Source organism: Octodon degus, unplaced genomic scaffold (genome assembly GCF_000260255.1).
Source record: "Octodon degus isolate 3935 unplaced genomic scaffold, OctDeg1.0 scaffold00140, whole genome shotgun sequence".
NCBI classification, from domain to species: Eukaryota; Metazoa; Chordata; class Mammalia; order Rodentia; family Octodontidae; genus Octodon; species Octodon degus.
In genome coordinates this window covers 1,301,954-1,324,748 of record NW_004524716.1, presented here as the reverse complement: position 1 = coordinate 1,324,748, position 22,795 = coordinate 1,301,954, and the positions used below count along the sequence as shown (strand labels likewise).

The following is a 22,795-nucleotide window of genomic DNA, read 5'->3' as shown; positions in this document are numbered from 1 at the left end:
GTTGATTGCCTGGTCCCAGTCTCCTCACCTCACAGATAAACAAAGCAAGGTCAACCTTTTCAAGGTCACACGGCTAGATCCTGACAAGAGCTTGCAGAACGCAGGTCTCCTCTTTCTGAAATCCACACTCTTGTCCCTACCGCACCACCTGGCTTCTCTCTACCCACCCACAGGGACTGGCTCACACCTGTGGGTCACTGAGCAATCCCACTGAGGACGGCCGGCCACTCTGGGGCCCTCTGGAGCCCTGGCTCATGCTCTGCTGCTCTGAGGTGTCCTGGTCTCCGGGCAGCAGCTGGCAGCTCTGGCCACTTCTGTGCATTTATCACTTCCAGGCAGTGACGCCTGCAGGCAGTCCCCACACCCGGGCTCAGTAGCCGGCCTGCCCGGTGGCTCTCAGGCACAGAGGCTCGCCCAGTGACCCAGGGACAGCAGCCCATAGAATAGCACAAGGAGAAGCAGGTGGCTTCCTGGGTGCTTGCTCTGCTTCTTTGGTGACAACACAGCTCAGGGAGGTGGGCAGGGCCGGATCACACATCGCTAAGTACGTCAAGAGCTTTGGCATGCAGGGAGCCAGCAACTCACGATGTTACTTCTACTCCGTGGTGAGGAGGCTGCAGTCCAGGAAGGTCAAATGATTAATACAAAAGGTCAGGATATTAGCTGGGGTCAGGAAAAGGCCAGGAAATGGCTTCCCTTTCCACAGCAGGATATTCAGCCTCCCCAAAAGCACATGCAGGTTTGGGGGCCCACAGCTCCCCAGTATGTCTCCTATAGGACACATTACTGAGCCCAACTCTCAGTTGGGACCATAATCCTCTTGGAAAGGGGACCTGCACTTTCCTTCTTCCGTACCACCAGACCCCCAAATATATGCTTACCAGTGTTCCCCACTCAGGGAACAACTAAGGAAAAAGTAAATCCAACTGCATGATCCTGAAATGTTTTTCTCCAGTTGCAGACACCAACTCAAGCAGAACTGTAACCTGAGCGTGTTCCTGTCTGATTTGGGCTCTGACCAAACCCCAGGGACCTAACAGGAAAGCAATACAGGAAAGTGCCGGAGGCAGGCTGCCTGGGAAGGAGAGCCTTGAAGAGCGCGCTCTGGGCCGAGATGTGTCACCAAGCAAGGCCACCCTGCTCGGCCCTGCATGCCACCCCCCACCAGCACCCATAAGGATGCTCAGGCAGTGCCTCACCCCACCCTGGCCCCTGGATCAGGCTCATTTGGGAGATGTCTCGAACTCAGCACTGGCGAGGACACAGCACAAGCGAAAGCGGAGAAGCAAGCCACACAGGAGTGTTCTGTCCCAGTGTCCACAGGCTGCCAACGCCTGCCAGCTACAGAACTCAACAGGCAAGTGCTCCCTGCGAGCCCGGGTGACACGGAGATAGAGCCAGAAGCTGAGGAGGCAGCAACCAGGGAACACAGCCTGCAGGCACGGTGGCGCACACCTGTAATCCCAGCACTTGGAGGCTGAGGAGCGCCATGAGCTCAAGGCCAGCCTGAGCTGCACAAGCAACTCTACAGTGAGACCGCTGTCTCAAAAAACAGTAACAAAAAAAGGAGGCAGAAGGAGAAAGCCTGTGTGCCTCAGGGTCTCTCCACCTCACTGGCTCCCAAGGAGGAAACTGCCCCAGAAATCCTGTGAGACAGCCTTGGGGCACACACCGCCCTAGCAGCAAGTGACCCTGTAACACATTGGGAAAGGTGGGAGTGTAGAATGGTGCAGCCACCTAGGAAAACAATCTGGAAGTTTCTTTTTTTTCTTTAAATATTTTTTTCCGGCAGTTTCTTACAAAGTTATCAGATGACCCTGCAGTTCCACGCTTAGACATTACAGAAACCTACGTCTACATACACGCACACACATCCTAGCAGCTTTATCTGTAGTAGCCCCAAACCGGAAGCAAGCCCCATGTTCATTTGGTGAAGAATGAAAAAAGAAATGGGGTACAGCGATACAGTGGGACACTACCAAGCAATAAAGCAGCACGAACAATAAGATGCACGACAGACCCTAAGCGTTACGTTAGCGGAAAGAACCAGGCTCAAACGGTGCTCTGCAGCACTCCACACGTGTCATGTTCTTAGACTGGACGAGGACTCAGAAAAGCCAGACAACTGAGCTCCCTGGCTGCCTTGGGCCTGCGGGCTGGGGGCTGGGGCTGGGGCTGGGGCTGGGGGAGGAGGCACAGAGGAGCTTCGGGGTGACAGCAGTGTTTCACACTTGATTGTGGTGGCGGCGGCGGCGTTAACTGCACTTGTGCACGCACTTGAAATGCACACTTCAGATTGGTGAAGTCTGTTGTAGAAAACTGTATCACAATAATTTGGATTTACTGAGTCCCTTTCCCTTATCTGGAGCTCAAAGACATGGCCACGACCTGGAGAAGTCAGGGAACCTGGCTGCGCCTAACTTCCTCATTTGCATGGGGAGGTGCATAAGAAGCCCTACCCAGGCAACTACGAGGATGAAATCAGGAGAATGTGAGTGAGGGAGCACGCAGAGTCCAGAACTCTGGCTACGTGTCTGCTTCTGCTTCTCTTCCTCAAGGTAAGGGACCCTAACAGTCCACACATATTCAGGCCAGCAGAGTCAGGGATGAGCAGGGCTCAGAAAAATATCGAATTGCCAAGGAATAAGGGACAGAGACGATGTGCAGTACACTGAAAGGCACCCTGGGTAGGGCAGCCAGGAAGCCATGACTACAGTGGTTGGGCAAGCGGGGCCGGGAGACAGTGACAGTGCAAAGAAAGCGCAACGCCCGACCAGACCACCATCCGCTCACAGCCAGCCCCACGTGTCCCCAGGCCTTCGACCTCACATCACAGTGCATCGTATGAGTCCATGCCCACGACAATGGCAGCACCTTCAGCACACGGAGGCCCGGACACAGCTGAGCCGCAGCAGCACAAAGTCCCCTTTATGATTCACTGTGACTCGTTCCTGCCGCAGCTTGAACCCTCCAGCTCTGTGACATGAACACAAGCTTCTGTCACTTCCCACAGGCACTGAGACAGATGGACTTTGCCTCCATTTATTAGGGCAAAATGCTATTATCATTTTTAGAGGGAAGACAGTGTCTTCCGGCGGTGAGGCCAAAAACAGGGTGAATCCAACGACACTTCCCGGAACTGGACAAGGCTGCTGGGAAGCTCATGGTGCTACTTCCTTTGTCTGACTTTACTTTAAAAGGTCTTTTTAATGTAGTACAACTCATCGGCTAAGCCAGGGTTAGCTCTGGCTCACAAGCAGTGAAGCAGAGAATTTCTCCAATTCACTGGTAGAAACTGGACTGGTGGCACATTCGGGGTGACAAAGATTGCCGCCGCCGGCGGCGGCGGCAGCTGAGTTATCACCAGTGAGATGCAGTGGACAGCAAGTAGCTGAGACACACGGGAAGGCAGGGCAGGCCAGGTAGGTACCTGCATGCCTGGGCCACTGCCACCAGCAGGCACAGCTTGCAGGCTCACTTGTGTGGTTTCGCCTGTCAGATGCTGGTGTTTCCAGTGACACTCAGGTAAAAAGCAGCGGCCTCCTCCCCAGACCTCCCCACCCCAGTGATAAATCCTGGGTTCCCAGGATGCTCCAACGGGGTCCTCCGCACTACCTCATGGGCAAATGACTAGAGGAAGTTCCTCCCTCTGACACAGCCTGGACAGGAGGTGCTGTCAACGATGCTCTCTAAGAAAGCAAACAAGAGCAATCCTCAAGACCTGGCCAGAGAGCCGCAGTACTGACAGAAACAGGAACCTGAGCAGGCAGTGGAGGACAGAAATAAAAACACTGGGAGGGGCATCAAGCAAGGGTAGTACCAGCAGTAACAGGGTGAAGCAGAGAGCCACAAGGGCAGATGGGAACACCCACCAACAGAGCCACAGCCGCACCTACAGGCTGCAGCACCTGAGGCTGGCGAAGAGTCGGAGGCCACTAACACTGGCCAGCGTCTCAGGGATTATTCTGAAGTCCAATCACAATTTCCTTATCAAGACTGAAGCAAGAATGGTAAGAAATACCAAGGGAGGTGACAATGTTACAGCCAAAGGTCCTGCTTTTATGGCTCAAAACTGTACTGTGACACAAACCCAATCTCCAAATGACACCATATCCATAGCAATCTGTGGCAAGTCAGCTGACCTGGGCAGCAACTCTGGCACCAGTCAACAACCACCACCATTTAACTGAGCATATACCGTGTGCCAGGCCCTGTGCCGAGCACAGTCACGGTGCTACATGTAATTCCCACAATCGCCCTAAAAAACACCTCGTATGACTGTACAGATGAGGAAGTGAGAGCCCAAGAAGTTACACAACTTAGCCCAAATCAGATTCTGGGCTGGATAGCAAATGTTTATGGACTTGTAGCTGGGAGGACAGACAGACAGATGACTGGAAAGACAGGCGGACAAGTGAAAGGTCAGGCGGGCCCCAGTATCACCTTCCTTCTGAGATTCAACTTGAACTGTGGAGGACTGTCAGACAAAAAAAAAAGGCAGAACATATATAAAATGCAAATGACTGCCAATGCAAAGAATGAAACCAACAAATACTTAAGATATACCAGTTCTGCCAGGAGCAGAGGGAAAAACAACCCAAGCTTTCCATTAGAAAAAGAAAAAATGTCATTCCTGACTTTGAATTTTCAAACCCAGAAAGAAAAGCTCCCGGCTGGGCCACGTTAGATGTCCCCGGGTCTGCGGGGTTTTCCTCCAGGAAAAGATGGACCTAGCTGCTCAGCTGGAGGAGAAGCACGGTGGACTGCGGATCCACCCAAGCTGGACAGGGGCTTTCCCTTGCATGCCCCTAACTTTGCTTTGTTTAGAGTAAGAGCGCATGCCGAATCCGCAATGTTCTTTGCTGCCTGACGAAAACCATCTGCCAAAAATGCCTCCCAGCAAATCGTCAGGGGCTCTGCCCTTAGGAAAACAGCCATGAGTCAGGCTGACAAAACAACCACAACACTGTAAGGAGGAGTGCCTGCCTGTGAGCGTCTAACCTGAGGAGACTCTGCCTTTCAGAAAGGCATTCTGAACCTTCCAAGAGTAAGAAAACATTTAAAAGATGGGCCTTCCATTTCATTCTTAGTCCAGGGCCTTTTCCTAAAGGCTTACAGCTAGCCGGGTGACTGAGACCCTCACCCTGGTCATCAGGGCATGCCAACCCCAAAGCATTCCACCAAGGCAGCAGGCCACCTGATGCGCTGGGGTCCTGCCTGACAGCGCAGCCCCCTTACTGAACAGGGGTGCCCTCCCCTGAGAAGCAAAAGGGCCTGTGGGAGCCAGAGCGCAAACTGCCTCCAAAACACTCGAGAGTTCAGAAATAGAATAGAGATGACCAACCAGCTTGCACCACTCTCTGCAGACCTCTGCACGACTCAAGTCAGGCGGAGGACGGTGATGGCCTCAAGACCACTCGGGCAGCAGTTGGCTGAGCCTCCTCACAGCACCATATGTGTGCCTGATGGGCTGTTGTCCCTTCTCTCTCATCCTAGCCCTGACCTTTCATTCTCAAAGTCCAGCCCAGTCTCATGACTTCCATCCTCCATTATTACATAAAAACTCCAGCGCAGGAACCCAACCACCACCATCCCAAGTCCATTCCCCTCCCCAAATTTCTGCTGTGTGACTAATCACGCTCACTCTTCTAAAGTCAGTTTGCAGCCTTCAATATTCACTCAACCATTCTTCCACCAGGTCTTCACTCCTCTGGGATTTCCCTCCGATCTCTTCATCACTACCTCCACTCCCTACTGACACCAACTGAATTCTCACCGCCTGCAAGTTAATTATCTCAGTAGCTGAAACTGGCCGGGGCAAGTTTACCTCCCTACCCCTTCACACGAACCTGGTACACAGCTGCGAACCCTACTTGTGTCTCCCTCCCAAGGTCCGCTTTCACTAGTTTCTCCGCAAGATACTTTCCATTGTACACATCAAGAACTGCCTTCCCTGCCCAGTTTTTGAAGTGTCTGGTTTTAGGACATAACTCACTGTGCTCCAATGGGGCCATGTTGGCTCCCGTCATTCCCCTCTTCACAACGCCCTCCTGCTCTTCCTAAACAAACTCTCATGTGACTTCCAGTTCTACTCCACAGACAACCTCCTCACCCAAATCTTTCTAGACAACATATTTTCTTCTCTCTTCCGTCTTAAGTCCAGGGGTAATCCCTGGCTTTGAACAGTGTGATTATCAATGACAAATCTGAACCATACTATTGTATGCGAAGAAATCCTATTTCACACCCTTGGCGCGAAAGTCCGATGAACCTGTCAACTGTACAGGGTAGAAAATACCCACTCAACGGGCTCACACATGCAGTGCCAGCAGCACACAGGTTGGCCTACTCACTCACCAGGGACTTCGTCACAAGCGTCTCTGGTTCCTCCCATATTTTCCTCTCTGACAGCCTTACCGTGGTTTTCTCTTGGTAGCAAGATAGCCGCCTCATTTCAAAACATCAAATGGAAGGAATTTTTCCTTTTTTGCATGTGCTTCTTTTAAAGAGAAGATGTCCTTCCTAGCAGAAGACTTCACATACCTCACTTTCCAATTCCACAGTCTAAACAACAGGCGGCATGACTGGCTTAGATTAATCAGCATCTACTTGAGCTAGAAGCAGGGCTGCCTTTCCCTGAGGGGTACAGTGTCCCAAACAAACTATGCTCTGCCAGCAGGAAGAGAGAAACATGGCAGTCACATAGACAATCGATTGTATTCAACACCGGCAGGGGCCAGGGTCAGGCATTTGTGTTTTCCTGACTGGCCACCACCATCATGTGCTGGCATGCGGGTGCTCGACACAAAGCTGCGGAACTGCGCTGAACTAGAAATTATCCTGCGGGTGTGAGAAAATACTGAGCATTATTACACGGTGGCACAATTAGACATTTGTGCACAGAAACGAGAAAGAGAGCCATGAAATCCAAACAGATGCAGCACAGTTCTCTGTGGGTAGCTCTGGTCCAGGCCCTCGCCTGGGCCCAACTCCTAGTCCCACAGATATAAAGCAGGCCGTGGGCCAGAGCACTGGGCTTCTCCAGCAGGCCCAGCTGGGCCTTCTCCTCAGCTCAACTCTGGTCTACAGTCTAGCCCATCACTGACACTACTAAGTCCCAGGTGCACAGGAGGCTTTATGCGGAATGCCTGTGTCTAGCAAGGGACCGTGTGGTAGTGTCCATCACTGTGACAGGCGCCTGAGACAATGAGCTTACGGAAGGACAGGCTTACACTGCTCACCATGTCAGAGGCCTCAGTCCAGGGTCACACCGGACCCCACTGCCTCTGGACCTGAGGCAGCGCCTCATGGCAGGGAGCCTGTGATGGAGTAAAGATGCTCACCTCGTGGCAGCCACAAAACAAAGAGAGAAGAGGTGGGAGCCAGGGACCCTACACCTTGAAGAGCATGGCGCCAGTGACCTAACCTCCTTGCAGTATGCACCATCTCCTAAGGGTTCCAGCACCTCCCGATGACGCTTGGACTAGAGAACCAGTCTCCAACACATGAGCCCTTCGGTAACATTCAAGGCGCAAACTGCAGCACAACTGAGTACATGCACACGTGGACTCTGCTCTGAGGAAGTCAGCGCTCTCTACCCTCGGGTTTACAGGGCTGTGTCCTTTCGCAGTGGCCCTTGTTCTCTCCCTCTTTCCTCTTCAGGCCAACCATTCCTGGCGCTGCCTTCCATCCCAGCTTCCCAGCATACTCGTCCTGGTGCTCTGGGCTACTGACGACCAGCTGGATCCACACACAGGCCTCCACCGGTGGCTGTGCAAAGCATTAAAAATGGTACAGAAAACACGCAGGCCGAGGTGGTCCAGCCCCACTGATGCCGCATGTCTACATCAAGGGCCCACAAGTTTCGGCCGTGGAAGTTCTAGAATTCTTTTGCAAATTCCATAGCTGATATTTTCATAGCTACAGAAAATGGCATTAAATGCAGCATATTGTAAGACTTCACGGATTACGACACAGGCAACATTCAGTAATACTGACCAAAGGGCCAGCGAGAGAGCTCAGTGGACTAAGTGCCCGTCTAGGCACGCACAGGAACTGGGTTCAACCCCCAGCACCACATGCCACGCCGACCTTGCCCCACAGCATGCTGAGCCGGCCAACAAAACCAGGCGTGGTGGTGCACGCCTGTAATCCCAGCACTGGGGAAGCTGAAACAGGAGGATCACTATGAGTCCAAGCTGTATCGTGAGACCCTGTACCAAATGCATTAATAATAATAATAATAATAATAATAATAATGACTGAGCAATGCCTAGGTTGAGCCCTAGGAAAATGGTGACAGTCAACTCTTTTGACCTGCAAAAAATGGCAACATCATATATTTCAACATAAAGCCATTCCGGATCGGGCAGCGGCTCATGTGGTCTTGGAACACCATGGCAAACAAAGCAGACCCAACGCCTACCTTGAGAGAACGCAGTCTAGTGCCCTCAACTGTTAATTACGAAAGCAACACAGAGTCTAACTTCATTACTATAATGAACTCTGTGTGCACTTTCTTGTTTACTGCTTGACTTTTTTGCATCCTTGTGGGCATCTCACTACAGAAAGACACAGTTCAAAGGCTGGCAAGACAGCTTCGTCTCCTCCGTATCACACAGCTAAACACAAAGGAAAATACGGTACCTACTTGTTGAGTTTTGCTGATTTGTGTTATAACAGATGAATGTCGAAACCAACATTTTGCAGAGAGGTCTAGCGTTTTGCAAAGAGATCTAGCCTAACCATGAGAGGTACAATCAGGGACGTCGCTAATTTGGAATTTCTGCTATCGGCGATATGGTTGAGTTAGATCTTCACAAAACAGGTCTTTACACAGCATATAAACTACCAGCATAAAGGGAGCTTCATAGGGACTATTTAAAATAGTTAAGAGAACAAATGGTTTCCAAGCACATCCTAGTATTTCAGAAGCTCCATTTACATAAACAATGGGTACACTAATTGCAAATCATTCTTATTTCTCTCCTAGAGCAGGATCCCCCAAGGATCTTTATCGGGCACTCTATTAGCCTAGTTTGAGTTACAGTATTTACTTGAAAGTAATAATAGTAAAGATCTTGAAAAATATTTGGTAATTGAGTCATTTTACTAATTCAAACTAATCTTCCTCATTAGTCTACATTGTTAGGGATTTTATCACTCTATTAAGAAAAAGTACGAAAGGCGGCACTTGTAGGACACATTCACTAAATTTCTTCCAGGGATACCTTTGGTAGCAGGTGTTAACATCAGAAGGGGGGCAGGAATGGAAAATAAGTTACTGCCCCAAAAGCGACTGTAATCCAATCTAGTCCAACACATGAGATACACACGCAGTCATATTCAACTTACAAGCGAAGCATATGAAAAATTGAGATCGGGCAGCGCTGATTTTTTTTATTAACCTAAAAGTTTAATGAAAAGATGTCAGCAAATGCCACTGAATAGCAGGATTCTGATTTAGTTGGTGACATCTCTGGGAACTAGGCTTGGACCCACACGAGAGACAAGAACCTGCTTGGATAGGATCTTTGTGTGGATCTGGCCTGTCACTGTTCTCTGAAGCAGCAGGGGGACTTGGTGACACACTGGTCACACTCACAGATCATCTTGAACTCTCTTCACACAGTAAATGAACAGCCGGCCTTATCCCCATGCCAAAAGCAAACAAAAACCTATCTCCACCAGAAGGACGCCGGGTCTCTCTCAAGGGTGCCAGTCCTCACCCAGACGCCTCTGCAGAAACTCACAAATCTCCCAGATGCAGGCAGGATGATCGTGGGCTCGGGGAGCTTAGGCTCTGGACGTCTTAAGAGATTAGTTACTTAAAATCCTCCACATGACTTCAGCCATGCCTGTTACAGATGACAGAGTAAAAGCCTGCTTGATTAAAGCTGAATGCCTATACATTTGCAGAAGGGAAAATGTGGAGAAGACAGATTTCTGATAGGCAGAGCACAGGCTCCAAACAGGAGGGACTGCTAAGTAAGGGTGACAAGGAGGCAGACAGAGTGATCTATCTTCAGGAGAAATACCCCAGCTCTCAAGGTTCATGAGAACCTTGAGACTGAAGGTTACTTTCCCTCAAAGCAGAGACTGAAGCCCATCTTATCAAATGAGGCCCAACTCTTCCCGGATTCCAAATATGGGGAAAGACGGCGCCTCTGTAGTGCGGGGTAAGAGTGGGAAGGCAATGTTTACATTGCATAATGTTTTAATTAAAACAAAGATGACGTGCACCAGAGCCTCTGCTAGGGGCATTTTTCCAGTCCTCCTACCCTTTCCTTCCCCTCCCCCAAGGCCACCGTCTTTTCTTCACCCTCAAAATAACTCATCTTTAAAACAGTGAGTGTGATACCTGAGAGGCCTCCCCAAGGTAAAGTCAAGCCCAGGGACACACTAGTGCTCAGTCGACTTTCTCCCCTCTACAAGTCCACTGTGTTCAGAGGGACTCCCAGCAAGCCATCAGCGCCGCTCCTTCCGCCAGTGTGAAGGAAAAACAGCCAGGCAGGGTGCTTCCAACATGACAGTCCTTTTTTTGTAATGAAATATCAGAAGACAGATTGCAAAACTGTTCAGCAAGCTACCTTTTGTTCTGAAACACCAGAAGACATTGTGAAGCCGTTCAGCAAATCATCTCTAAACACTGTCATAGAGGGTTGTCTAGATTTGGGGTGGGCCTCGAACAAGTCTATCTGTACCACTGCTCCTCTAACAAAATACCAAATGTGGCCATCTGTGAGGCAGACTCCCCCACAGCCCCACCAACACTGAACCACTGCCCGACAAAACCAATGGAGGAAAACCAGGACGGCCTCCGAGACAGGAGCTTACAGGGAGCAGAGCTCTGTGCGGAGCTGGGAGGAGCAGCAGCTGCTTGCTTTGATGCGGGGCAACCTCCACTAGCCACAGTCTGTAAACAGCTGGAGACCTGCAGGCTGCTGGAGGCGCTGGTGGAAGGTGAAGTGCCTGAACCCCTGGTAGGCCAAAGGGACATAGGAGAAAAGTGCAGATCCTTCTTAGAGGGAACCCCAGGCCCCAGAGGAGCCTGTGGAGTGTAAAAAGCAGCCCTAGAAAACAAGGACAACAGCGGTGAGGGCCCCAGGCTCTGTTCCTACCTCTGCCCCTGCATGGCACCAGCAGGTCACACATCAGGGAAGTAGTGGGTGTCAACCTCACCGCCACCACCCCAAATGCAAGGGTTCCAAGAAAGCCACTGTGGGCACTGTCTTCTGCCTGATGGGACACAGATAATGTTTTCTATTTCTTTTACGCTCTGGCTTCCTAGAATTTGAGAGCTCAGCATGGAATTCCCAATTCTCACAGGCAGACAACATCCCCACATGTCTTCTGGGACCCCAGGTATTTGTGCATTTTCAAAAGAAAGAATTCTCCCTTTCCATCCCATCTCAATCTCCCCCATCATTCGTATTCACCAGCGAACTCCGAAAGGTCTCTTCATCAGGGCTGCTAGGGGTATTGCTAAGACACGGCTGCCAAGGAAGAGCTGCGAACAAAACAGGAAGAAAGGGTGTCAAAGTGACAGCAAGAAGAAAGAGACTTACCTTAGGGATAAAAAAAAAAAAAAGTTCCTCATAGAAGAGTGTGCTTAATTAATCATTCTATTTATTAAAGATTAAGATACAGATCAGGTGACTACTGAAAATGTGAGACAGGATTTTAACTCCAATTCCGTGGCATCTGAGATAACGGAACAATGAGCGCCTGTACCAGGCACTCACACGTTGGTCGTGTGAAGAGACAAAAGTGGCCTTTCGGGGAGTCTTACAAGTACAGCTAACAGCAGAGGGCTGCTTCAGTGGTCTCAGGAAAGGTGGCAACAGGTCAGAGTACTGACTATGACATGTGAATCTAACAGCCGCCCCTCCAAAGAAAGCACTATTTAAAAAACCGGGTCTAAAGGTGAACCAGCCAGAGTATGCTTTCGCTCTGCGGCTTTTGAGGAAAGTCATACTGGTGGACCTAAGAAATAAGCCATCGCTTTGAAATGATAATCCCTTTACAGCGGGAGCTACTGTACTCTTCAAGCTGGAGGAAAAACTTCCCTGCCTTTGGGTAAAAGCCTTCAGTGTTGAGCCGGGAGCTGGTGACCTTCGAGGTTCCTCTACTTCCCTCCATTATAAATGGAGGACTCATCTGGGAATTGAAAATGCGGGGAAACATTGCCTTTTTCCTGGACTATAAACAAACACTTGATTGAGTCAGACACAAAACCCAGTATTTATGGTTGTCTTCTTAACAAGTTTTAAATAGGCTTCATTTTAATTTAACATAATTTCAACGTTATGACAAAATGGTCAGTAAAATATGAATATGCTTAATTTGTCAAATTTATGTGTTTTTCAGAGAAAACATTCAGAATAAACAAGTCAATTATTCTCATTAAATACATTAAATTTTAAGGGTAATGCTTTTGTCATCAATCTTGTTCTCCAGATACAGCAAGACAAAATTATTCTGTTACACTGCTATTGAATGAGGTTCACTACTCCCCAATGATTTTACAAATTACAGCTTCAACTAGCTATAAAATAACCAAATCAGTGTTGGTATGGCCATAAAATGAAGCCTGAAAAAACAGTGAAGTAAATCACTCCCTTAAAATCATGTTGTTGGATAGTATGTTCCATATGATTCCATTATGTCAGAAAAATAATCTATACTTGTATCAGTATATGCATAGAAAAGAATATTTATTAAAGAATGTGTATCAAATCCAGTAAGGGTCAGGGGACAAGGGGGAATGTTCCCATTTTGCTTTCTGTACTTCTTGCAACAGAATTACATTCACTGTCACTGCAATCAATAAATTAAAATTTAAAAAATGCTGTTGTCTAAATTTAAAACCAATTATCTTTTATACAACACTTTACCCTGAAGCATTTTATTAGCTATTCTAAATTATGACTTCATTAAAATCAAATATTCAGTTGAAAGAATCTAGATTTCCTTGTTGGGGCCTTATATCTAAGAGGTTGTAAAATATCCCCTGGAAGTCTCAGTCTGTCTGTCTGTCTGTCTGTCGGTCTGCTTTTCTCCCTTTTTGGACTGATACAGAATAGTTGTACAGATTTATGCAGCAATGGGGCGGGACTAGTATTTCAATTCTACAATGTATACATTTTCCAAAATTTTTAAATTAAAATACTAAATTTTAAGGGCCGGTGAGATAGCTCAGCCGACTACGCGTCTGCTTTGGCAAGTGCAGGGACCAGGGTTTGATCCCTAGTCCTGCATGCCGTGCCAGCCCCGCCCCCAGGTACGCTGAGCTGGCAATAGTCTGTGTGTGGTGGGGCACGCCTGTAATCCCAGCGCAGAGGAGGCTGAAAATAGGAGGATCACTATGAGTTCATCTATGTAGTGAGACACTGTACCAAATACACAAATGAAAAAAAGAAATAAATTGTAAACATTTTTAATTTTTTTTTTTTCTTTTTCTATATGGGGAATTGAACTCTGGACCTTGTGCTTGTAAGGCAGGCACTTATGCCACTGAGCTATATCCTCAGCCCTAAATTTACCTTTTAGCAAAAGGAGGTGGCTGCCTGGCTAGAGGCAGGTGGGGGGCCTGACCTGCAGCACCACGGAGCTCCTCAACTCTGGGCCTCCTTTCTCTCCTAGCAAAGCCAATCAAGGTCACCAATGCAAATAATCCATGTGAAAATGCCTTCCAGGGGACCCAAGGTCCCTAAGGCCCAAAGCTGCACTCAGGGTCTAAAATCTGGTCATTTTGGACATTTCAAAACACAACTTTCTCTAGAACACAGATGCAGGGCTAACTTGGTTATGCGAGCTTTGCCCACTAGTCAGTACCCCAGAATGTAAACCTTGCTATACTACAGAGCTGGATTACATGAAGTGGGTGCAATCACCCAGATTATCATACAGGAAAAACAGAACTAGCATTTAATAGATATTACCTCTCTGGGAAATTACATTTGAGGAGTTATAAAGTTTCTATAATGCTTGAAAGCGCCTGCTTACGCAAGCACAGAGACTGGGGTTGATCCTGGGCCCTAGACCTGCCCAGGGCATGGGCGTGGTGGCACATGCCTATAATCCCAGCACTGTGGAGAGGAAAACAGGAGGACTGCTACACTTTGGAGCTGTGTGGTGAGATCCTGTACCAAATACATAAAGTAATAAATAAAAATGCCTATAACACTTGAGCAGTGGAGGTTGGAAGCAGGCCTCACACCACAGCACCAAGCAGCGACACAGGTGTGGCAGGGCCCCACTCCATGCAAAGACAATGTTCCCCGAGATCACTATGCAAGAGGGGCAACAGTCTGCACTCCCCAGAGTCAGGCAATCAGTGTTACAAGCAAAAACAGATTTAGTACACAAAAGGCAAGCCTGGAAATTACCCAAAGAATCAGTCATCAGTGATTTTCTCAAACCCACAAGTGGTATCAGATTTTTGGTTGTTGTTGTTTAATAAAAGGCAGAGGATTTGAAAGCTGTGGGAAGCAGGTGCCCCTAAAGGACACTAAATTCTTTTGAGGCAACTGTTTCGATAATATGCTTTGCCCTGATGGTCTTCTGACGGGCACAGGAGCAGGTCACCCTCTACCTCTCCACCTCCCATAGCCTCCCTGGCCACTTCTCCAGGATACACACTTAATATTTTCTGGTTCTTTCCACCTGTCTCTGGCCCCAAATCCCACCCCTCATGCCAACAAACTGCTCCAACCCTTACCAAGTGGTACCTTTAGGGCACCTGGCCCACTGACATTTGGGCTTTTCCACGCTTTTAGAACTCTTTCAAAACAGGCTGCCCTCTATGCCACAGGCCTGACAGGTGCTCAGAAAAATGCCTCATATGCCAGCTGTCCCAGGCCTTTCAGGACCACTCAAGAACTCCTCCACCCTCTTCCCTCTCCTGAACAGAAAACCCCTTTAACAGTGCTAGCCAAGCTAGAAATAAACACAAACTTGTGCTGCCTTTCTCCACTAAAGACACCCATCCTCAGAGAGCACATGACGTCAGGGTCCGCCTGTCCATTTGCAAATCGATCTCCTGTTCATTTCTCCAGTGGCCTCACATTACTATCTGCTGTAGGGTGGGACCAGGGTGGGGCTCAGGCAAGCATCAGTCGCCCGGCTGATGGGAACAGGGTGTTTCCGTGAATTTAATTAGAGGGTCAGGCAGAAACTTTGCTTGAACTCTCATGGTTATAAACCTTATTAGAAAGCTTTCTAAAATACATCTGACCACTTTCCAGCCTGGGGAGAGTTAATATAATTTAACCTTTGATTTAGGATCTTGCAGAGCCCCGGGCTCATCATTCTCCTCTGCTGCCATAATTATAGGCGCAGGAGGTGGAGAGACTGGGCCAGTGACTGGCTGCAAGCTAAGTGTTAGAGCACAGCCCTCCTACTCTAGCTTGTGATTTTTGTTCTTCTGAAGTGACAGCTGAAAAATAAAAACAAAATCCCACCTAACTGAGGACTGAGGGAGGCCCACGGCTGTGGTTGTTAAGTGCCTGTCACTGTAGCTCACAATCACTCACTTCATAGGCAGTTCTTGGCAAGGCTATGTGGCAACATGTGGTTGTCCACAACCGTGAGCTTGATTGGAGGCAACTGTTTGTTTCCTTGAAAAATCAGGGGGCATTCAGACACGGGGGCCCTACATTTCCTTAAGTTAAAGAAGGCTGCGTTTCATAAGGAATAGCTGAGCTCCGAAGCAGCAACCCGAGGCATGCACATAGCAAATCAGGAGCTCCCAAATTAATATAAAAATATTAGCCACGGGGTCTTAATGCAGCACGAACAGGCTGCCGAGGCCAACACAGTACAGTCACTGGAGCCCCTTCCTCCAGTTCCCAAGAGGGTCCCATTCTAAACCCAAACCCCAAACCACTATAATCCGAGCCAGTTCTCTCGGCCACCTGAGCTGGTCTCTGAGTCCCTAAGTCATTTCTTCGGCCCCCAGAAGGCCACCCCACCCCACCCCACCTTAGCAACTGCTCTGCTTGCTGGAGCCCTGCTGGGCACAGAAGCCCTCCCCATCCAAGCCCTGCCCGCTGCTCAGCACTCAGTCCACGACCTCCCATAGCGCGTCCTCAATCACCACCTGCGCTGGACTTCACTTTGAACTCTGGGTCTGGGGAGAGAGCTCAAGAGGCGGGTGAACCTGAACAAGGAAAAAATCATCTTCATTCTCACTGGCCTCTGGGTGAACTTTAACCGCCTTCTGATTATGAGTGTAGAAAACCAGCACAGCAACGTCACCTGTGACTGTCATAACAAAAATCACGCTTTCACGTCAAACCACATGAATATACATACCTTAAAATAGCATTTAATTTATTATAACAAAATTATAGTAATAGTCAAACATACTATTAGAAGCTATTATGTAATGTATTATTAAAAACATGTTAATATATTTTAATATCTTGATAATTGTATTTCAATATAATTGTTTTTGTTAATTATCAATATATACATATATGTATATATATATATATGTGTGTGTGTATATGTATATGTATATATATATTTTTTATTTATGTTAGGCTCAGGCGGGACCATAGGCTTAACAGACTGCCAAAAGAATTCATGATTTGGAACAGGTTCTTAACTCCTTATTCAGTGAAATAAAGACTAAAATTCTAAAACCAGAAAATCTTGCACTTGGGCTCAGATTCAGGTTCTTTCCCTTGACACACAATTATTTATTCTCCTTTAGCCTTGAATTTCCTCCTCATGAACAAGGGAGCCACTACAAAAACATCTGCTTTCTGAGACCCAGGGGGCTGGGGGGTGGGGTTGGGGTAGAGTGCTTAGCTAGCAGGAGTGAGGCCCCGGGTTCAGTCCCTGGCACCGTAAAACAAAACAAGCAAGAAACACACATTTTACCTGGTGAAAACATTCATTCTTTTTTTAAAAAAAGATGAAATAAAGTCACTGAACACAAACTAACTTTGTACCAGGCAAAGGCGGAGGCCTGGCACTACAGTAGTGGACATGACAGGGACAGTCCTGAAGCCCCGTGCTGCAGAGGACACACTGTGTGGGATCAGCACAGAGACCAGCCCCAAAGCATGCTGCGAACACAACAGCGCTCAGCGCTACGCTGCACATGGAGCGTTTCTTTATGTGCTGATTTATGCTGCTTCTGAAATATTGCCTATCAGGTTATCATCCTCCTGCCTCCCAGCACGGCTTCTTAGAGGCCTGAGGCTGGCCCTTACAGAGAAGGCTGCTGGTTAGACGAAAGACTCAGAACCAAATGGAACTGACTTCAAAATCAACTCTGCCACTACCGGCAGACTTTACAGCTATGGCACAGACAGCAGCAATCCCCAAATTCTCTTCTTCCCTTAAAGGAACAGAACCCAAAGGTATTGGTAGGGCACCCGGACACTTAGAGGTCACAAGAGTGGAGCAGATGTGCTTCACCCCGACCTCCTGCCTTGATGGCCCAAAGCCGCAGGGGCATTTGGTCATAGAGCAGAGACAACATAACCCTCTTTTTTTTGGCGGAACCAGGGATTGAACTCAGATCCTTGCGTTTGTCAGTCAAGCACTTATCCTACTGAGCCATCTCCCCGGCCCCTATAACCCTCTTTTTATAGGTTAAATGCAGCAAGTATTTGCTATGGTGATGAGAAATTGACTAACAAGGGCTGGGGAGATAGCTCAGCGGACTAAGTGCTTGCTCAGGCAAGTGCAGGGACTGGGGTTCGATCCTCTGCACCACATGCTGTGCTGGCCCTGAGTCTGGCTGTGGTGGTGTGCACCTGTAATCCCTGCACTGGGGAGGCTGAAAACAGAAGTATCACTATGAGTCCGAGCTGCATGGTGTGACCCTGCACCAAATACAAGAAAGAAAGGGCCAGGGAGATGGCTCAGTAGAATAAGGGCTTCCCTGGCAAGCGCAAGGGCCTGAGGAGTTCAATCCTCGGTTCCCAGAAAAAAAAAAAAAGAAAAGAAAAGAAAGTTACAAAAGAGCATCCTACAGTCTGGTTCTCCTGATAAGAATTCTCTTCTCCAGCACCTTTATTAGTCCTTAGAACAGCAAAAGACACTACCTCTGCTACAGTGTCACAGCAGCAGTGTTTGTTCATCCATAAATCATGATCCTCGTCACTCTGTTCCAGAACCCTCCCCTGAATGCCCTAAACCACTTCACTTCTCTCCTCTCCCTCCTCCTCTGCTGCTGCCTTTGATCACCACAGTCCTACCTCTGAGCTCATGCCCATCAGTACATCAAAGTTTCTTTCAACCTCTTCGGGAAGCACCCTCTGGCCTCTTCCCTCACTAAATGGGAAGTAAGTGATCACTTACTCAGTCCCATCTTGTTCAAACAAGAGGCTTCCCAAACTCTGCAAATGAACTTCTCTCCCAGCTGAGGAGAATGCAAGCGATCATCAGCATCTCCGGCTGATCCAGGGATGCGCCACCACCCACGTGGTGATCACGAGCCCTTTCTAAGCTATTTCATCATGCCTGCAACCCCATCACTGGTCTGGGAGGTCTAACCCTTCATGGCACACAAATCCAAATGTGTCCAAAGCTTACATACATCTTTACCGATTCTTCTTCTCCTGTTTGCGCACACACAGATCCTATTCTCTTCTCCCACACTGTCATGCTCCCATGTCACTGTCACAGACACAGCTCCAGGCACCCTGCCCACCCTTCCTCACTCCCTCTTTTCACACTTGAGCCAGCCCTCATACCCCCTCTCCTCCCCGAGCCCTCTGGCTCCACTCGTTCTCCGTAGTGAGACTTTACTGTTCTCCCAGCTCCCTGAAGCCCAGGCTTACGGAGGGCTTGGAAACAGAACAAGAGCCGTGGTATCAGCCAGTGGCTCCAGGTAGGGTGGGGCACCCAGGGCTGCAACACATGAAAACAAGAAGACCTAACTGTCAGAGGACAAGGACAAAACCAGGAACTTCAGCAGTAACTCCACTAGGACAAAGCCACCGACAGGATCAGTGTCCCAATAGGCAGTGAACGAGGATTCTGACCCAAGTCCTAGACCCTGGCAAAGGAAGGGAGCAGAGAAGCACAGGTTTAATGATGTCCAGGGAGCCATGAGCAATCGTAGAGGTTCACCCCACACACCCCTTGACACACGTGGGAGCAGGATTCTCTAACTCAAATTGCCAATTCTGAGGCTCATGCCTGGATCGGTCTCACTTCGAAAAGCATACAGCTCTACCCAACATTTTATAAACAAAATTTTATTCTAGGTGGTGTGACTCACGTGGATTTGGAGCCTGGGATTCTTTGTTGGTTTATATTTATACTACACATTAGTTCAAATTACACATGAATCCACAGTACAGAGCAAGAATGCTGACACAGGAATCAGTCCACACCAGACTCTAAGCAGGAAAGAAAAAGACCTCAAGATGGGCTTATTTACTCCCTCTCCAATTATCTCTTGCTCCAGGCTAAAAGGTAGTACCAAAGTGTCCTCTCCGCTGTGCTGGAAAACAGAGAAGGTCCCACGAGAGGGGCTCAGAAGCCGGCAGAAACCAGCACGCCTATCCAGTTCCAAATGTCCCTCCCTGGACCTACGGCCTGCCTTCTGCCACCTTCCCCTTACAATCACCTGGGTGCTCCTTTTCCCCAGGACACCTCTTTGCACATGGAGGTAAGGAGAAAGCAGAAGGCACCTGCCCAGAACTGGAGCCCAGGCCCCACTCCAGAGCAGCACAGGACGAACAGCAGGGAGACCAGCCGGCAGCCTTCACATTTCTTGAGCAGCCAAAAAGAAACAAAAGGCACAAATGTCACATTTCCCGGCTTCCCCATTGGTGGCTCCTCCCCAGCCCTGGGCCCCTCCCCTTCCACTCAGGCCTCTTCCCGCCTCAGATGCACGCCACACCCACGTCCCTCAGAGGGCTTTCCCTGTTGGAGTCCTTTTGAATCCACAGGAATCACTAATTGCTGACTCAAGTCCAGACACTAAGCGAATGACAAACACAGCCTAACAAATACAAATTCAAAAACAAACAAACAAAAAATACAAGTTCATTATCTAGTGATGCAAAGACGGGCTACCTGCCTTCGAGACTCTGCTCAAGCACACAAGAGACCCTGTATTCTGACCCACAGCTGGTGTACAGAAACGTTGTGTGAATATGTGTCTGCGCACATGCTTGTGGGTAAGAACACACACAAGCGCATTTTGGGCAATACAGAGGCTGCCACTGGCGAATGCACACTAGTTTTGTGTCTCAGGCCCCCACGGAATGGCCTGGCAGAGGCCAAAGACTCAGAGAATCTTGTTTCATTTGTTTGAGGTCACTGCACAGCAGGATTTTTCAGAGTTCCCTCCACTACATCAACGTGGGCCATAGTTTGGGAACTACAAGCTGAACACTCTTATAGTGAGTTCCCCCATTATTCAAGACAGCTAAGAAGGTTAGAACACACTATATCCTTTAGTTACCACCAGAGCCCTTGGGTTTTTTATGGAGGCTCAGATATCAACCATAATGAGGCTGAGCTTTATCATGAACTCAGGCCCTGTAACTCCAACGTCCTTCCTTGGGCCACACACCTGTTTACGGTTGTATGTGTGTCGACAACATGGAGAAGCAATCCTCACTGCCAATAGATCACGAATAGTTTCCCTAAGTACGAGACACATTTGGAGATCTGAACACCACAGGCAGCGCTCATGACCCCTCTAAAGGTAGCAGTCTGAGTCACAAAGACAAGGCAAGGGGTGTGTCCCTGGTTGAGGACAGGACAGGTACCAGGCCTGGCTACTGAGTTGATACCAGACCCAAAAGAAGTTGTAAGACACCAACTTCCGGTGTGCTCAGTAGCATAAAAGAACGGTTAAGGTTAACCGTCAGGGTGACAAGCTCCTCCCTGGGAAGAGAATCTTAAGACAGAAGTCAAGGGCTCGCTTCTCAGGGTTACAATTCTTCCTTCCGCTTACTCCGCACATCCCCATGTTCTCTAAGGCCACAGAAAACAATCCTAGCACATGCTTACCAGGCAGCTTCAATTTCTCTGTCTCTCTTTCCAAGATGACACGCTGGGCTTTGCCCACTGACCACTTAGGGAGAACAAAGCAGCCCTTCTCCCCATCCCCACTTCTCTCTCAAAAAAAAAAGGAAGAGCAGCATCTCATTACCAAACCAACTTTTCTGACAGAGTGGAAATCACGTCATCAGTTCCACTCAGGCAAGAGTGCCGACCAACACAGAAGTGCAAACACTGGAGCATCCATTTTCTTGTTCACACTCCCAAGAAGCCGGCGACAAATCCACAAGTAGTCCTTACCCTATGGATCTGGGGTGATGGACCTCACCCCAAAGCCCCGGACAGCAAATATTGCTGCCTAAAAACAAACAACATACCACCATTTCTCTGGGTCAGAAATGGGCCTCTTGGTCCTCGATTCCAATCCATGCCACACCAGCTGTTGCTGGCGTCCCTGAAAGCATAGTGTTGACGGGAAAGAACCACAAGGAATTACAGGAACTAAGAGCAGGTTACACTTTCACATCGATTGTGCCGATAAACAGAGTCACTTACCCAGCACAGCCAGACAGCTCAGCACTGGGAAAAAGCACTTCATGTCGGCGGCGGCAGCGGCAGCAAGGGGACACACTCAGGGCACTTCCTCTTCTCCTGGCACCTAATCTCTCATTTCTGGCGATCCACTTAGATAGCTCCAAGGGAACAGTTTTGGAAATAGAACTTAATGTAGAAAATGAAAACTGGCTAAAGAGGAGCCATCAGAGGACGGAAGCTGGGGGAAGGGAGGAGTGGCACCTTTGAGAAAAGTCCCTTATGCCGAAGCAAGGGTCCAGAGCAATTCTGAAGGTGCTCTAGGCTTCTGCCACATTGTGTGTCTTGCAATTTCCACAGTATCTGTAGGTGGTGGTGGATTAATCCTCGAGGAAAAAAGGGTGAGGGGAGACTGAGAAAATCCTTTCATCCACTGATTATACAGAAATGTCCTTGGCTTCCCAGTGAAGGTGTCTGTGATCTCTCTCTCATTCGGATTCCCCAAAGGAAACGGAGAGGATTTTGTCGAAACCTCGGACAGCCAAATCACCCTGGCTGGTGTCGACAGTTTGGATTCCTTCGTCAAAAAGTCCGTCTCCATCCATGGTGGGAGATCACGGAGCTGTCACCTGCCCCTCAGCTGCCAGGACACAAGAAGCGAGCGAGCATTCGGCGCCCGAAGCGGTCCCACAATGCCACCAGACCTCTAAAACAAACACAGCAGAAATTTATCAAAGGCAAAGACAACCGGCACAAAAACCTGGAAGGCTGGGCGCTGGGCTGATCCAGACAGACACCTGGATCCCGTCTCTGATCAGGCACAACCTTTGCATTCTGACCTTGGGCTGGTCGCTCTCTCCCTCCGCCTCAGTTTCCCGAGGCACTGCAGGGCAATCCTAGGAAGCCCAATTGTCCCTGCATTACTTTCACTAAAACCTTCACTCAGGGGTTTCCTGTGGCTGCCTACCGAGCCCGGCCGGGGCAGCCCCACCCTCCGCCGGAGTAAATCGGGAAAGGGCTCTGAGATGGGGCCGCAGCTCCAGGTTCCACCCGGCTCGCGCCCCGGCCGTGGGGGCTCCGAACGCGCCGCGTCCCAGGTGGCCCCGCTATTGTTTTACCTTCCCGGGTGTTTATTTTTCGCTGATTAGAAAGAAAAGAGACCCGGGAAGAAGGCAGCCGGGCTCCACTTCCCGCTGCCGAGCGCGCTCACCGCGCCTGACCCGCCAGGCGAGGGTCCGGGGCCCGGCCGAGCGAGCCCGCCGCCGCCTCCCGCCCGCCC

The 22,795-nt window shown here is 49.1% G+C and overlaps 1 protein-coding gene across 1 annotated transcript in view; it reads right to left on the bottom strand.

The window, feature by feature from the left end:
• Igsf3 (immunoglobulin superfamily member 3) overlaps nt 1-22,381 on the bottom strand; it is a 101,125-nt gene extending 78,744 nt beyond the window's left edge. The window contains exons 1-2 of the mRNA XM_023701749.1: nt 22,356-22,381; nt 21,541-22,222 (exon numbers count right to left, since the gene is read on the bottom strand). Of these exons, the coding sequence (XP_023557517.1) occupies nt 21,541-21,583 (43 nt within the window). The 5' untranslated portion in view covers nt 21,584-22,222; nt 22,356-22,381. The remainder of the gene's footprint in view (nt 1-21,540; nt 22,223-22,355) is intronic.
• Between the last annotated feature and the right edge of the window lie 414 nt (nt 22,382-22,795).